We start from the raw sequence: 17,419 nt of genomic DNA on the forward strand, positions 1-17,419 counted from the left end.
AGGAAATCCAGTGTAGTTACCCTTGACATATCCAAAGCCTTTGATAGTGTGGCATAAGAGTCTCATCTCTAAACTTTCCTCTTTTGGCTTCCCTCCCTCACTTTGCTCCCTCTCATTTAGCTTCCTCTCTGGCCAATCTATCTTTATGTTTGTTGATGGATCAGCCTTTACCCCTTTCTTCATCTACAGCATTGTCCCTAAAGGTTCTCTCCTGTCCCCTACACATTATCTCCTGTTTATCAGTGATCTCCTTTCTTCTACAGATAACCAAATGCACTCATACACTGCTGACTCAAGACTGCATTCCTCCACATCCTTCAATTTTGCTCCTTCTTCTCTCACATGATCTGCATCTCTTGTCAAGACAACTTCCTTGGTAAACTTAGGCTTGGATAGGATATCTCAGTGGGGTAGATGAAATCTGATTGAAGTTAAATGCCTCCAAGACCCAGTTTCTACCCACCTATTAAAAATTCCTCACTACTTTCCTCTCTCCTTTAATGGTTCTGTAGTTCCACCTCTGGGTTCAGTGAATGTACTTTCTTGGAAACCCCACATTATGGAAATATTTAAGTCTGCCTCTAAGAAACTAGGAGCCCTGACACTGAAATTTCTTTTCTTCTGAACAGTTGCCCCATATGGAGTACTGCCTTCACATCTGGGGTAACTCTAGCCCTGCACCCTTACTTTACAGAGTTGAGTTGAAAGCAGACTGACTTATAAACTCTCCCAGGCTAACTTTAAAATTTGACCTGCTTGTCCTGCACCACAATGTTGATCTGCTTTCCCTCTTCAATGGGTATTACTTTGAATTTTGCTCCCAGGAGCTGGCAGCACTTTTGTTCCTACCACTGGCTAGACCATGCAATACTCAGCGAGCTGCTGCATTGCATTACATAAAGTCTGTTGGCTGCTCAAATGTGGGCTGCTTTGATAACTGTTTCTTTCCCACTCCTCAAAACTTTGGAAATTTCTGACCTGTCATGTCTTTCCCAGCAACTGTGACTAGGTGCATTTTAAAAGACATGTTTTTCACATGCTCTAAAATTCATAAATATTTTCCCTTGTTTTCATTTTTTTCTTTTCATTAACCTTTTTATATTTCAATCAAGGCCTGGCCTTGATGATGACTTCTGTCCATGACTGGAGCCTCCAAGGTAAAAAAAAAAAAAGTTGTATTATGGGTTGATTGAATGAGAAATGTTTGGGTAAGAAAGAGATGTAGTGTAAGAGAAGATAGTATGATAGAGCTGAAGAGGGTATGTTGAAATTGGATATATAGAGAGCATATACATATCAGAAGTGAAGGGAACAAGGAAAAGGGGAAACCAAGGAGGAATTGGGAGGCTGGAGTGAGAAATGCCTTGAAGGTTAAGGGCCTGAACATGAAGGAGGGTGTTATGCATGCAGTGGGCAATGGATAGAGTGAATTGGAACTGTGGTATACAGGGGATAATGTGCTGTCAGTGGGCTGAACCATTGTGTATCATGTGGTCGGGGGCAATTACAGAAAGGTCTGTAGGGCCTGGCTATGGATAGGGGCTTTGGTTTTGGTGCATTATTGAGGTAGCACTAGGAAACAGATGTACTGGTAACAGTGAGCAAGTTTAAAAGAAAGATATGCATTTATTTATGTTGTCACACTGACTCTATCACATTTTTAGCAAAGTATATTAATACATTGTACATGTTTGTCTCATTTTCGTGCTGACCCAACAAAAAAGAAATAATTTTCAAGAAGTTTGTGGTGGAAAAATATTCTAATGTTATTCACACTTACATAAGATTATGATTTCCTACTGATGATGTATGGATTTTACTGTACCACATTTTCAGCAGTGTTTACTGATACATTTTATTGGTTGATATTCTGTATCACTGCAAACACATCATAAAAATAAGATATTTAAGCAGTTTCTTCTAAATAAAGATCTCTGTGAGTCATAAATAAATGTATGATGTGTCATGTATCCTCAGATATAGAATATACCTCATCTGTATTCAACAAGATTAGATTAATGCACAAACATAAACACAGCTCGTCTAACATATCTCTTTTAGGCAATTATAAGAATTGTAAATGCATATAAGGAGACCTAGACCTAGCCTAGACCTTTTCTCTTGGGATTGGGGTCAATGTCCAGGCTGTATTTACCAAAGTAAACCTCTTTACCTTAAATAAATTAAGTTTACATAATCACCTTAAAGAGATTTGTAAGACTGGTTAGTTTTATGAGAAACATGAATGAGATTGGAGGATGTGTTGAAGGAGAGAGAGGTGAGTGAGGTAGTAGGTGTATAGTGACCTATACCCTCCCTCTTTCTCTGCTCACTGATAACACTGCCTTGTACTGCATTTGTTTGGTTGTTATTGTGTATAGTACATCTCTTTCTTCCTTTACTTGTAGGTTTAGTAGTTATACAGTACTGTAGACTCTTTTATATTATTGTTCACAAAAATGAGAAAATTTGTTAGTACGAGATGAGGGAGAATCTCCATGAACCGATATGCTTTGTCCACACTCAACTGAATGCTATAAAATTTGTGGAAAAGTCAGCAAGTCTAGAGAATTTTATGGTCCTTTCAGTATGTTCTTGGGTTGATCTCAAGGAGTTCAAGTAATATGTAGGACCTTATTACATACATTCCAAATAATTATTCATCAACAACCTTGACCACCATGTCTACCTGTGCCTCATTTTAGTGGTTAATAATCGTGTCTGCTACTCTACTGCTTTCTTGCAGTGGAAACAGAATGTGAATATTTATGTGTGCTAATGTGTAACTAGGTGCATTGTATATGAATTTTTCTCTTTGAAATGTCATGAATGAGCAATGAAAAATGGGTATGGGGTGGGTGGGTTGACTCTCAGAAATGTGTCCTTATCTATCAAATGTTGTGATGGAGGATATCACATATTTATGTTCAACATTGTGAGCTTTATTATTTTAGATGATTGAATGAATGATGTATGATGTACTTTTACCTTACTGTATGTTTCTCATCTTACTTTGATGTTGGTGTGAAAATTGGGTCAAGAGATCTTCCTAGGAACATAGCCCCTCTTTATTCCATTAAATATCTATCCATCTCTGATGCTTGTTCCCACCTAGAACTCCCGTAAGTGAGTGGCCACATCAATAGAATCTTTGTAACTAGTGAACTCCAATGCCACTTCTTATCCTTTACTGCCTCACCCTTAACAGGCCACTGACAGCGGGTAACTGTAATGCAGTGTTTGCAGAGGCTCCTACCTAATTTTCCCACTGACTACTACTATCTAATCCTCCTGCCTGATGTTTCTATGTACTAATTCTATGTTATGTTTCTTCCTAATGCTCCTACAAAAATGTTTCCATTGAATTCTTGGATAATATGGATTACATTATTCATGGTGTTTCTGCTAAGTTGTGTTTTCTAGGGATGAATCTCTGATGAAAAGTGGTAATAAGTTATACTGCAATGTTTACAGGACTCCTTACATGTTCGATAATACCGTATATAGAATGTCGGTTTGTGACGGGTGTGTGATGTCTCCATGGTTGTTTAATTTGTTTATGGATGGGTGGTTAGGGAGGTGAATGCAAAAGTTTTGGAGAGAGGGGCAAGTATGCAGTCTGTTGTGGATGAGAGGGCTTGGAAAGTGAGTCAGTTGTTGTTTGCTGGTGATTCAGTGCTGGTGGTTGATTCGGATGAGAAACTGCAGAAGTTGGTGACAGTTTGATAAAGTGTGTGAAAGAAGAAAGTTGAGAGTAAATGTGAAAGAGAGCAAGGTTATTAGGTTCAGTAAGCTTGAGGGACAAGTTAACGGGGAGATAAATTTGAATGGAGAAAAACTGGAGGAAGTGAAGGGTTTTAGATATCTGGGAGTGGATTTAGCAGTGGATGGAACCATGGAAGTGGAAGTGAGTCACAGGGTGGGGGAGGGAGCAAAGGCTCTGGGAGCATTGAAGAATGTGTGGAAGGCAAGAACGCTATCTCGGAGAGCAAAGATGGGTATGTTTGGAGGAATAGTGGTTCCAACAATGTTATATGGTTGCGAGGCTTGAGCTACAGATAGTGTTGTGCAGAGGAGGGTGGATGTGTTGGAAATGAGATGTTTGAGGACTATGTGGTGTGAGGTGGTTTGATCGAGTAAGTAATGAAAGGGTAAGAGAGAGGTGTGGTAATAAAGAGAGTGTGGTCGAGAGAGCAGAAGAGTGTGTGTTGAAATGGTTTGGTCACATGGAGAGAATGAGTGAGGAAAGATTGACAAAGAGGATATATGTGTCAGAGGTAGAGGGAACAAGGAGAAGCAGGAGACCAAATTGGAGGTGGAAGGATAGAGTGAAAAAGATTTTGAGCAATTGGGGCCTGAACATGCAGGAGGGTGAAAGGCATGCAAGAAATAGAGTGAATTGGAATGATATGGTATGCCGGGTTGAACATGCTGTTAATGGATTGAACCAGGGCATGTGAAGTGTTTGGGGTAAACCATGGAAAGGTCTGTGGGGCCTGGATGTGAAAAGAGAGCTGTGGTTTCGGTGCATTACACATGACAGCTAGAGACTGAGTGTGAACGAATGTGGCCTTTTTTTTTTTTTTTTGTCTATTCCTAATGATGCCTTGCTGGAGGGGGGATGCTTTTTCATGTGTGGCGGGGTGGCGACGGGAATGGATGAAGGCAGCAAGTATGTATATGCACTTGTGTATATATGTTTATATCTGTGTATGTATATGTATAAATGTATATGTATGCATATGTGTGTGTAAGGGGATTTATGTATATACATGTGTATGTGGATGGGTTGGGCCATTCCTCGTCTGTTTCCTTGTGTTACCTGGCTAATACGGGAGACTGCGGTTAAGTATGATGAAAAGAAAATAGTATTCTCTTATCACCAGAAAGTAACTTCCACTACATCCTCCTGCTAACATGTATGATAGGTAGATATCAAAGGTTAAAAGAGTTAATGTCAGTGAATGTTAAAATATGGAGCATTAAAACTGACAGTAAGCTAAACTAGAGGTGCAAAGCATGCATTATGCTGTAGCACTAATACTGTATAACAAAAAGTTTAACAGTTTGGTGTGATGATTTATTTGTGTCAAAAACTGAATATGCACATGAACACCAATAGAATGGTAATTAAGTTCACAGTAAATTTATTTCTACATTATCCCTCTTAATGTCTTTTGATAGGTGAAAACAAAGATGCATACAATAGACAAATTTGAGGGGTGTTCATCTTTGTTTATTTTTGTAGTGATATGTGATGTTCTCAGTGAATACTTAGCAAATAATTCAGGTCTAATAAGCACTCCTTCTTAACTTCATAGCATAATTAGGAAGCACTCTTATACTGTAGCTGGCTGCATCATATGATAGTAGAATTAGTGAGCTTGGTTAGGAATAGGGAGAAGACTGTATAATGTCTGAGTGTTTAGTCACACCTGATTTTAGTAAATGGGCCTCTTTGGAGCTCTTTGATGTCATCTTGCTCCTTATGATTTGTGTTTTCAGTAAAACATTCACATTCCACACTGTCTTCCTTTAAAGGTATTCATTCTCAGTATTTGTTCATATTTGGAGAAACTTCATGATGAAAATCAAAATTTTCCTACTTTTATCTCTGCAGATTGCCAACAGTAGTAGTAGTTCCACGTGACCTATTAGATGCTCAGCTAGAACAGGCTGCACAACATTTCCAAGGTACACGGCCTCCTGTTTGGTGCTGGGGATCCCTTGCTGGGGCAGCACTGGTCCGCATGGCACAGATCTCTCCGAGTATCACTGATAAGTAAGTGGAAAGGTATATACATCTGTTTATTTACATATTTGTGTAAGATAGAAATAAGCTTTGTAGCACATGCCTTTGCATTACAGAAGGGATGTGTTCTGGAAAATTTCCATATTGTGAAATTCCTGAACGAACGCAAACATTATATTCTTGCTGATGTTGTTCTGTTTGGAGATGCATTCATACAGAATTTTTTTTTTTTGTCGATAGATGTAATGAAAACACATTTGAATGAATAGTTAAATTTATGAACTTAATTTGAATGTACTTTATATACTTTATGATATTGCTTATCAGAAATAATAGCAGGTACACAAAAACTTCAATTTTACTTTCACTCATCAGATATGTTACTGATTCATGGATGAAGTTGTAATGGGGACTTGGAGTGGGATTAACTTGCAGGGAAAGGGAGCCTCATTACTGGTATATATACTGACTTCTGCCTTAACATTGAGAGTTATTTACTTTCTTTGACATATCTCTATTTACAGCTCCATCAAAAATAAAAAAAATGTTCCCTGTATAGTATGACATTTAAGGAAAACTTACCAGATAATGTGGTGATTGGTGATGAGGGCTTGACACGGTGGTGAAAAGGTTTGGGATGAAGTGAGGAGTAGAGGGGAACTAGGGTGTTCTGCATCACCCATTGAATTATTTCAACTGGGTGTGCAGAAGTTTGCTTAGGTTTTTTTAAAAAGATAATGAATTTTACCTCTGTGGCATGTTTTTTCTCTCTGTTAAGCTCTCAGTAGTTGTGTAAAGTATCAATAAGTTTAGTGGGAAGCTAAGCAAGAAACTTTTTAAAAAAGATATCAGTAGAGTGTCAGAGTAGTGGATGAAACGGGCCAAGCAATGAAACTGCATATGCTGACTGAATACAAAAGTTTAAAAAACTGTATAAGAGCAAAGAGATGGGATCCACAAATGTAGATATCCACTTCTTAACCACTTGAAAAAGATGATGAAAATACTTGCTTGCCTTCACCTATTCCTGGTGCCACCCTGCTCCACAGGAAACAGCATCGCCACCCCATGTCAGTGTAGTAGTGCCTGGAAAGCAGACAAAAAGGTCACATTCGTTCACACTCAGTCTCTAGCTGTCATTTGCAATGCACCAAAACCACAGCTCCCCATCCAGGCCCAACAGGCCTTTCCATGGTTTACCTTAGACATTTCACATGCTCTGTTTCAGTCCATTGACAGCACATTGACCCCGGTATTCCACATCTTTTCAATTTGCTCGATTCCTTGTATGCCTCTCTCCCTCCTACATGTTAAGGCCCTGATCACTCAAAATCTTTTTCACTACATCATTCCACCTGCTTCTTCTTGTTCCCTCCACCTCTGACACACATATCCTCCCTGTCAACCTTTTCTCTCTCATCCTCTCCACATGTCCAAACCACTTCAACACACCCTCTTCCTCCCATTACCACACGTCTCTCTCACCCCTTCACCACTCACTCAGTCAAACCTCCCCACGCCACATGTCCTCATACTTTTCATTTCCAACACATCCCTCCACCTCAGTACAACCCTTTCATGCTGTTGCAGCTGCTGTGGCTCCTGCATTTTATCCAGAAGTTGCTCTATACTGAACTGGGTTTTGTCCTGTCCTCCAACTGCCCACTCCCCAGCCCCAGCCCACTCTGAACTCTGGGCTTATTCTCTTGTCTGGAGTGGCATTGTCCCTTAATTGACTTATAGTAAGGTTGTGGCTACTCTCTGCACCATGTTTGAGGTTCAGTAAGAGGGTATCTGAGTTTTCTGGCTGTTTACTGGGGCCAGTTTACATACACTCCTGATGGTCATGTGTAATGGCAATTTGTGGCTGTCTAAGTCTTTCACTTACCTCACCAAGCAGGAGCCACCCACACATCATGCACACTGTAGTTTTACAAGACAAAAGTATCATACATCCATACATGATAACACATATCTTACACGTACATGTTTGGTAAAACCATTAGCCATTGCTAATTCCCAAACAAGAATAGTCCCATAGATTGTCGTCTTCAGGAAATTAGTAACCAGAAATTTTTTTTTACTTTTGGTTACCTTGTTATTTTCTCCTTTGGTTTAGTGTGATATAGTTATATGGGTGAAGGGCAGTCAAGGAGTTCAGTCAAAAATTCAGATTTTTATTTGAGAAAAGCTTCTTTTTTTTTTTTTTTTAGCTAGAATCCTCTGTAGCCTTCTGTCCCTTTTGCCTAGCCCACCTTCCCCTGAGTAGCTTACCTGACCATACAGTGACCTTTGAGGATTTGAACTTGGCAGCATAAACTGCTGAGAGAGAGAATATGGTAGAGTGATGTCACATATTGCAAAGGTACAAAATTTTTAGGTGATTACAGCAGTATTTTGAAAAGTTTTGTCACACCTACTCTTCAGGTCACATTATAGTTATGCTTCTTACATTCTTAAACGTGACTGTGGCATTTTTTATTGTAAATATGTCTAACTCACAGATGTTTGCCATATGGCAAAGACAGCTTAATACTTTGATAGAACTACAGTACATGGGTGAAGGGAGAAAGAAGATTTTAGCTTAAAAACATGCTTTTACAAGCTCAAAACTAACTTTTTGATGTGTAATGTTTCAAATAGAAATTGCATAGTGGATGATTGTGTCATTGGCAGTGGTTTATTCTGTGTGGAAAACAAGTTTTTTGCTGAGTTTGATGGAAATAAGGGATGGAGCTAACCAATGCCGGGATTATGAGAGATTTTGATTGCTTCCATGATGATTGTCCAGTTTAGATTTATTTTTCCTGTTCACCTTTTTTGATATTTTCTGTTAAGGAACAGTGCCTTTAGATAGTGAACTACTAAGTTAATTGATTTAGTTATGAATGTTCTGTTTTGTAGTGGTATAGACATCATATACTTTCATATTCAGTTTTCATTTCATTTTACATTAAGACTTTATTACTGCGGTAGGGGTCATGCATGACAAGGGTTCTGACAGACAGACATATTTTCTTTTTGTAGCAGAGATTTTGATTTTATTTAGTTATTGAAATATAAATGAATTTTTCCATGAGATTTAAATCATGTAGCTATTTAAACATTTATGATAATATATTGTTTTTGTGCTGTATTAATGCTATTTTATGGATGTTTACTTTAAACTACTTTAGGATGTCGGTGACAAAATCTATGGGAACTTTGAAGAGAAGAAAGCTGGAGGAAGTGTCCCAGTGAGTGAGTCAGTCATGTTACTTCTTGATGCATTAACCCATACACAAGATTGTAGGTTGTTCCAGTAACCATACCTTTTCCAAAAGCCTGTTTCATGCACCTATTTTTGCTAGCTGCCTTTGTAATCAGGTGATGAACGAAGCTTTCTTAACTAATTGAGTCCAGCAAGCAAAGTTATATTTTGAACCTAAAAGGGCATTATGGTGTTTGCGTTTGTGCCCCAAAAGCTATCTGAGCATAAGTAGATATGCTGAATTGCTATATTGAGCAATGCTATGATTGTTTTTACCTGAATGGCATGGTTGTAGTAATCAGCTTTGGGATTTAGTAACCTCTGTCTGTTCCAGTAACACAAACCCTCTTGTATTCTATACAACAGTTTGGCATTTAACTTTTTGGCTATATGTGTATCCACATTTAGGTCCACTTCAGCAGGTGACTAATGTTTCTTAGCTGATAAGCATTGTAATGCTAATGTGATGAATTTCATTGACTTGGAAATTATAAATTGCTTCACCTTTTGAGAGTATGAACTGATAATTGATGAATGTTGATTTGATGAAATAAATTGAAATTGATAAGACATAAATATTTATTCTAAATTTCAATTTACATCTTATATGGATGTCTTTCTACAGTGTGAATAATTTCATTTATTGAAAACAGGATGGCGGATACATAGCCTGACCATACATCCGTACAAATACATGCAATAACAGAAGGCAGCTAAAGTAGTTGTGTAAAGCTGAACCTAGTGAAAGGTTCGCTTGGTAATTATCTTGAACTTTTCATATTATCACAGATAGTCTATATTGATTGTTTAGTGAAAAATTAATGTTGTTTAGTGAAAAATTAATGTTAATATAGTTGGTAAAATTATGTTTGGGGACAGGAGCGGGGGGGCTGGAAACCCTCCCCACCTTGTATTTTAACTTTCTAAAAGGGGAAACAGAAGAACAAGCCACGCGGGGAGTGCTCATCCTCATCGAAAGCTCAGATTGGGGTGTCTAAATGTGTATGGATGTAACCAAAATGAGAAAAAAGGAGAGATAGGTAGTATGTTTGAGGAAAGGAACCTGGATGTTTTGGCTCTGAGTGAAACGAAGCTCAAGGGTAAAGGGGAGGAGTGGTTTGGGAATGTCCTGGGAGTAAAGTCAGGGGTTAGTGAGGGGGCAAGAGCAAGTGAAGGAGTAGCACTACTCCTGAAACAGGAGTGGTGGGAGTATGTGATAGAGTGTAAGAGAGTAAACTCTAGATTGATATGGGTAAAACTGAAAGTGGATGGAGAGAGATGGATGATTATTGGTGCCTATGCACCTGGGCATGAGAAGAAAGATTATGAGAGGCAAGTGTTTTAAGAGCAGTTGAGTGAGTGTGTTAGTAGTTTTGATTCACAAGACCAGGTTATAGTGATGGGTGATTTGAATGCAAAGGTAAGTGATGTGGCAGTTGAGGGAATAATTGGTATACATGGGGTGTTCAGTGTTGTAAATGGAAATGGTGAAGAGCTTGTAGATTTATGTGCTGAAAAAGGACTGGTGATTGGGAATACCTGGTTTAAAAAGAGAATATACATAAGTATACGTATGTAAGTAGGAGAGATAGCCAGAGAGTGTTATTGGATTACATGTTAATTGATAGGTGTGTGAAAGAGAGACTTTTGGATGTTAATGTGCTGAGAGGTGCTACTGGAGGGATGTATGATCATTATCTTGTGGAGGCGAAGGTGAAGATTTGTATGGGTTTTCAGAAAAGAAGAGAGAATGTTGGGGTGAAGAGAGTGATGAGAGTAAGTGAGCTTGGGAAGGAGACTTGTGTGGGGAAGTACCAGGAGAGAATGAGTACAGAATGGAGAAAGGTGAGAACAAAGGACATAAGGGGAATGGGGGAGGAATGGGATGTATTTAGGGAAGCAGTGATGGCTTGCGCAAAAGATGCTTGTGGCATGAGAAGTGTGGGAGGTGGGTTGATTAGAAAGGGTAGTGAGTGGTGGAATGAAGTAAGATTGTTAGTGAAAGAGAAGAGAGGCGTTTGGACGATTTTTGCATGGAAATAATGCAAATGAGTGGGAGATGTATAAAAGAAAGAAGAGGCAGGAGGTCAAGAGAAAGGTGCAAGAGGTGAAAAAGAGGGCAAATGAGAGTTGGGGTGAGAGAGTATCATTAAATTTTAGGGAGAGTAAAAAGATGTTTTGGAAGGAGGTAAATAAAGTGTGTAAGACAAGGGAATCAATGGGAACATCAGTGAAGGGGGCTAATGGAGAGGTGATAACAAGTAGTGGTGATGTGAGAAGGAGATGGAGTGAGTATTTTGAAGGTTTGTTGAATGTGTTTGATGATAGAGTGGCAGATATAGGGTGTTTTGGTCGAGGTGGTGTGCAAAGTGAGAGGGTTAAGGAGAATGATTTGGTAAACAGAGAAGAGGTAGTAAAAGCTTTGCGGAAGATGAAAGCCGGCAAGGCAGCGAGTTTGGAGGGTATTGCAGTGGAATTTATTGAAAAAGGGGGCGACTGTAATGTTGACTGGTTGGTAAGATTATTTAATGTATGTATGACTCATGATGAGGTGCCTGAGGATTGGCAGAATGCTTACATAGTGCCATTGTACAAAGGCAAAGGGGATAAAAGTGAGTGCTCAAATTACAAAGGTATGAGTTTGTTGAGTATTCCTGGGAAATGATATGGGAGGGTATTGATTGAAAGGGTGAAGGCATGTACAGTGCATCAGATTGGGGAAGAGTAGTGTGGTTTCAGAAGTGGTAGAGGATGTGTGGATCAGGTGTTTGCTTTGAAGAATGTATGTGAGAAATACTTAGAAAATCAAATGGATTGGTATGTAGCATTTATGGATCTGGAGAAGGCATATGATAGAGTTGATAGAGATGCTTTGTGGAAGGTATTAAGAATATATGGTGTGGGAGGCAAGTTGTTAGAAGCAGTGAAAAGTTTTTATCGAGGATGTAATGCATGTGTACGTGTAGGAAGAGAGAAAAGTGATTGGTTCTCAGTGAATGTAGGTTTGCAGCAGGAGTGTGTGATGTCTTCATGGCTGTTTAATTTGTTTATGGATGGGGTTTTTAGGGAGGTGAATGCAAGAGTTTTGGAAAGAGGGGCAAGTATGCAGTCTGTTGTGGATGAGAGAGCTTGGGAAATGAGTCAGTTGTTGTTGTTTGCTGATGATACAGCAGAAGGTGGTGACTGAGTTTGGTAAAGTGTGTGAAAGAAGAAAGCTGAGAGTAAATGTGAATAAGAGCAAGGTTATTAGGTACAGTAGGCTTGAGGGACATGTCAGTTGGGAGGTAAGTTTGAATGGAGAAAAGCTGGAGGAAGTGAAGTGTTTTAGATATCTGGGAGTGGATTTGGCAGCGGATGGAACCATGGAAGTGGAAGTGAATCATAGTGTGGGGGAGAGGGTGAAAGTTCTGGGAGCGTTGAAGAATGTGTGGAAGTCGAGAACATTATCTTGGAAAGCAATAATGTGTATGTTTGAAGGAATAGTGGTTCCAACAATATTATATGGTTGCGTGGCGTGGGCTATAGATAGAGTTGTGTGGAGGAGGATGGATGTGCTGGAAATAAGATGTTTGAGGACAATATGTGGTGTGAGGTGGTTCGATCGAATAAGTAATAATAGGGTAAGAGAGATGTGTGGTAATAAAAAGAGTGTGGTTGAGAGAACAGAAAAGGTTGTTTTGAAATGGTTTGGTCACATGGAGAGAATGAGTGAGGAAAGATTGACCAAGAGGATATATGTGTGGAGGGAACGAGGAGAAGTGGGAGACCAAAATGGAGGTAGAAAGATGGAGTGAAAAAGATATTGAGTGATCGGGGCCTGAACATGCAGGAGGGTGAAAGGCATGCAAGGAATAGAGTGAATTGGAACGATGTGGTTTACCGTGGTTGATGTGCTGCCGATGGATTGAACCAGGGCATATGAAGCGTCTGGGGTAAATCATGGAAAGTTTTGTGGGGCATGGGTGTGGAAAGGGAACTGTGGTTTTGGTGCATTATTACATGATAGCTAGAGACTGAGTGTGAACGAATGTGGCCTTTGTTGTCTTTTCCTAGTGCTACCTCACACACATGAGGGGGGAGGTGGTTGTTATTTCATGTGTGACGGGGTGGTGATGGGAATGAATAAAGGCAGACAGTATGAATTATGTACGTGTGTATATATGTATATGTCTGTGTGTATATATATATATATATATGTATACGTTGAGATGTATGGGTATGTATATTTGCGTGTGTGGACGTGTATGTATATACATGTGTATGTGGGTGGGTTGGGCCATTCTTTCGTCTGTTTCCTTGCACTACCTCACTAACGTGGCAGACAGCAACAAAGCAAAATAAATAAGTAAGTGAATAACAATATGATAATGGATGTTGCTAATTAAAATGGTTTTAATCTCCACATTTGCAATTATGTGAATTGCCAAAGTGAAGGTGGTGAACATATGGGAATGATAATAATCTATAGACCATAACAAGTAGGTTGTAATTAGTAGACAGAAAACAAAGCACGGATGCAGTTTAGAATGTTTGTTCAAAGGAACTTCTGTTCTCAGAACTTAGAATATTTCAAAGTTAACTTATGAAAATGTGTTCAGTTTAGAATTAAACGAGTATGAATGAGAGAGGACTACCTGACTGAAAAGTAACGTTAGATAAAGGAGACTTATTGATGAAAACAATTGGATCAGGAATAGATATATGAAGCATAGGCTGTAAAGGGAAAGTTTTGCCACACAAGTTAAGTATTTGTTTGTTTTGCTGATTTGATGGAAATAAGGGATGGAGCTAACCAATGCCGGGATTATGAGAGATTTTGATTGCTTCCATGATGATTGTCCAGTTTAGATTTATTTTTCCTGTTCACCTTTTTTGATATTTTCTGTTAAGGAACAGTGCCTTTAGATAGTGAACTACTAAGTTAATTGATTTAGTTATGAATGTTCTGTTTTGTAGTGGTATAGACATCATATACTTTCATATTCAGTTTTCATTTCATTTTACATTAAGACTTTATTACTGCGGTAGGGGTCATGCATGACAAGGGTTCTGACAGACAGACATATTTTCTTTTTGTAGCAGAGATTTTGATTTTATTTAGTTATTGAAATATAAATGAATTTTTCCATGAGATTTAAATCATGTAGCTATTTAAACATTTATGATAATATATTGTTTTTGTGCTGTATTAATGCTATTTTATGGATGTTTACTTTAAACTACTTTAGGATGTCGGTGACAAAATCTATGGGAACTTTGAAGAGAAGAAAGCTGGAGGAAGTGAAGTGTTTTAGATATCTGGGAGTGGATTTGGCAGCGGATGGAACCATGGAAGTGGAAGTGAATCATAGTGTGGGGGAGAGGGTGAAAGTTCTGGGAGCGTTGAAGAATGTGTGGAAGTCGAGAACATTATCTTGGAAAGCAATAATGTGTATGTTTGAAGGAATAGTGGTTCCAACAATATTATATGGTTGCGTGGCGTGGGCTATAGATAGAGTTGTGTGGAGGAGGATGGATGTGCTGGAAATAAGATGTTTGAGGACAATATGTGGTGTGAGGTGGTTCGATCGAATAAGTAATAATAGGGTAAGAGAGATGTGTGGTAATAAAAAGAGTGTGGTTGAGAGAACAGAAAAGGTTGTTTTGAAATGGTTTGGTCACATGGAGAGAATGAGTGAGGAAAGATTGACCAAGAGGATATATGTGTGGAGGGAACGAGGAGAAGTGGGAGACCAAAATGGAGGTAGAAAGATGGAGTGAAAAAGATATTGAGTGATCGGGGCCTGAACATGCAGGAGGGTGAAAGGCATGCAAGGAATAGAGTGAATTGGAACGATGTGGTTTACCGTGGTTGATGTGCTGCCGATGGATTGAACCAGGGCATATGAAGCGTCTGGGGTAAATCATGGAAAGTTTTGTGGGGCATGGGTGTGGAAAGGGAACTGTGGTTTTGGTGCATTATTACATGATAGCTAGAGACTGAGTGTGAACGAATGTGGCCTTTGTTGTCTTTTCCTAGTGCTACCTCACACACATGAGGGGGGAGGTGGTTGTTATTTCATGTGTGACGGGGTGGTGATGGGAATGAATAAAGGCAGACAGTATGAATTATGTACGTGTGTATATATGTATATGTCTGTGTGTATATATATATATATATATATGTATACGTTGAGATGTATGGGTATGTATATTTGCGTGTGTGGACGTGTATGTATATACATGTGTATGTATGTGGGTTGGGCCATTCTTTCGTCTGTTTCCTTGCACTACCTCACTAACGTGGCAGACAGCAACAAAGCAAAATAAATAAGTAAGTGAATAACAATATGATAATGGATGTTGCTAATTAAAATGGTTTTAATCTTCACATTTGCAATTATGTGAATTGCCAAAGTGAAGGTGGTGAACATATGGGAATGATAATAATCTATAGACCATAACAAGTAGGTTGTAATTAGTAGACAGAAAACAAAGCACGGATGCAGTTTAGAATGTTTGTTCAAAGGAACTTCTGTTCTCAGAACTTAGAATATTTCAAAGTTAACTTATGAAAATGTGTTCAGTTTAGAATTAAACGAGTATGAATGAGAGAGGACTACCTGACTGAAAAGTAACGTTAGATAAAGGAGACTTATTGATGAAAACTTGGTCAGGAATAGATATATGAAGCATAGGCTGTAAAGGGAAAGTTTTTGCCAAAACATTTAAGTATTTTGTTGAAATGTATGAGCACAGGTTGTACATCTCTACTCCTGTGCTCCGTGGTCTGGTAACTCCCATGGTCTGGTGTGTTTTGAATCTGCCACCATGAGTATGTGGATTTTCCACCAGGGCGGTGCTGTTAGCAGCACTACAGCATCAAAATCTGTTTACATTGCAGCTGAGCTAATTAACAGTCCTGTCAACTTCTTATATTCAGTTTTTTGCTGAAAATGAAAGCCAGAAAAGTTCAAAGTTTCGGAAAACTTTGAAAGGTGTCAGGATTACAGAATTAGACCGTGCATTTGTAAAGTAGTTTAAGCTCCGACGTAATGACCCTGTAAGCATTTATGAGATGCTTGTCAAGCAGACCAAAGTTTTTCGTTAAGAACTGAACCTAGGCTATGACCATGAATATTCACAAGAATGGTTACATAAGTTTGATTGGAGACATGAACTTTCAGCACATAGTGTGTATGGAGAAATGCATAGTGCTGATATGGAAGCTTGTAGTGTAAAGTTGTATTAAAAGAATTGATAAAAACTTCAATTCTCTATCAAACAATCAACAGTAATACATGCAGCGCGAGAAAGAGTGTACGAACCAGCTTCCTGGCTTGGACTTACACAGAACACGCTAGCTGCCTTGATGAAAATAAAATAACAATGGTAACAAGAGTCGACCAAAGCCAACTACCAACCTATGGTCATTCGTTACATTGATTACTTGTCTGAAAGCTGTGACAAAGTTTGTGGATGAATTTGCAGTTAGTGGCAGCAGAGAACTTAGCCCCAAAACAAGTGGATAATGCTAATGAATCTGCCCTGTATTGGTGTCATGTGCCACACGAAACCCTTGCCCAAGATAATGAGGAGTCTCCTGATGTAAACTGATGTAACAATAAAACTTTGTTTGAAAGATTTAATGATTGTACTATTTCCTATTTTAAGCCATGTTCTATCTTTGATAACACAGCAATATGTATGTGGAATGAGGTGACAAGACTAGGGGTCGGGAATATGTTTACATAGGGGTTCCTGTGTGGGTCAATTTCTGTTTTCCAATATTCTATGTGGTCCAGCAACGGCCAGGTCCCAGGGTTGCCGGATGAAAGAGTTTCAGCCTGTACAGTAATTCTAAATCATTGGGGTAACAGTAGAGTAAGAGTAATTGAAGTGTAGTTTATAGTCACACAAGTAGATGTTAGGAGTTCAAGAATACTTTAAACATTTTAAGAATATTTTGTTTAGGCCGAAGGAGGAAGAAAAGATTGTTATAATGTGTGCCACACATTGAAACAGAGAAGAAATGGTGGGTACAGTGCAGTTTCAGTTAATTCTAATTTGGCATACCCATTCTCTATCCCCTCCCCTCAAAATATCCTTTCACATCTGCTTTATTGACTCTCTGGAATGGGTACAGCTTCTTGGGACAGGATGTCTCATGTTGTGCTGAATGCACAGCAGAGGTTATCTTGGGTGGGATTGGGTCAGACATCCCATCTTTTTCCCTTCATTTATGGTGTGATCACTCTTGCTTTGATGCATGTCACATTAGGGATGGTATGTACCAGACTATGAAACTCTTCCTTTCCCCCTGAAATCTGCTCCTTTTTCATTTCTACTTATAATTGTTGCAAAGCTGTTCTTCTCAGTCAAGCATCCTTTAGAAAAAGAAAGTGTGCTAACGAGGCTTCTTCTAATGACAGTTCTTT

General features: G+C 38.9%; 1 protein-coding gene across 3 annotated transcripts in view; it reads left to right on the top strand.

The window, feature by feature from the left end:
- Window positions 1-17,419, top strand: part of LOC139759945 (myotubularin-related protein 10-B) — a 213,650-nt gene that overhangs the window by 126,991 nt on the left and 69,240 nt on the right. For 2 of the 3 annotated variants that reach the window (XM_071682651.1, XM_071682806.1), the window contains 2 exons: window positions 5,621-5,782; window positions 8,929-8,988. In XM_071682651.1, coding sequence (XP_071538752.1) covers window positions 5,621-5,782; window positions 8,929-8,988 — 222 coding nt within the window. The remainder of the gene's footprint in view (window positions 1-5,620; window positions 5,783-8,928; window positions 8,989-17,419) is intronic. The other variant, XM_071682737.1, reaches the window with a different exon arrangement.

The sequence above is a fragment of the Panulirus ornatus genome, chromosome 1 (genome assembly GCF_036320965.1).
Source record: "Panulirus ornatus isolate Po-2019 chromosome 1, ASM3632096v1, whole genome shotgun sequence".
Taxonomy (NCBI): Eukaryota; Metazoa; Arthropoda; class Malacostraca; order Decapoda; family Palinuridae; genus Panulirus; species Panulirus ornatus.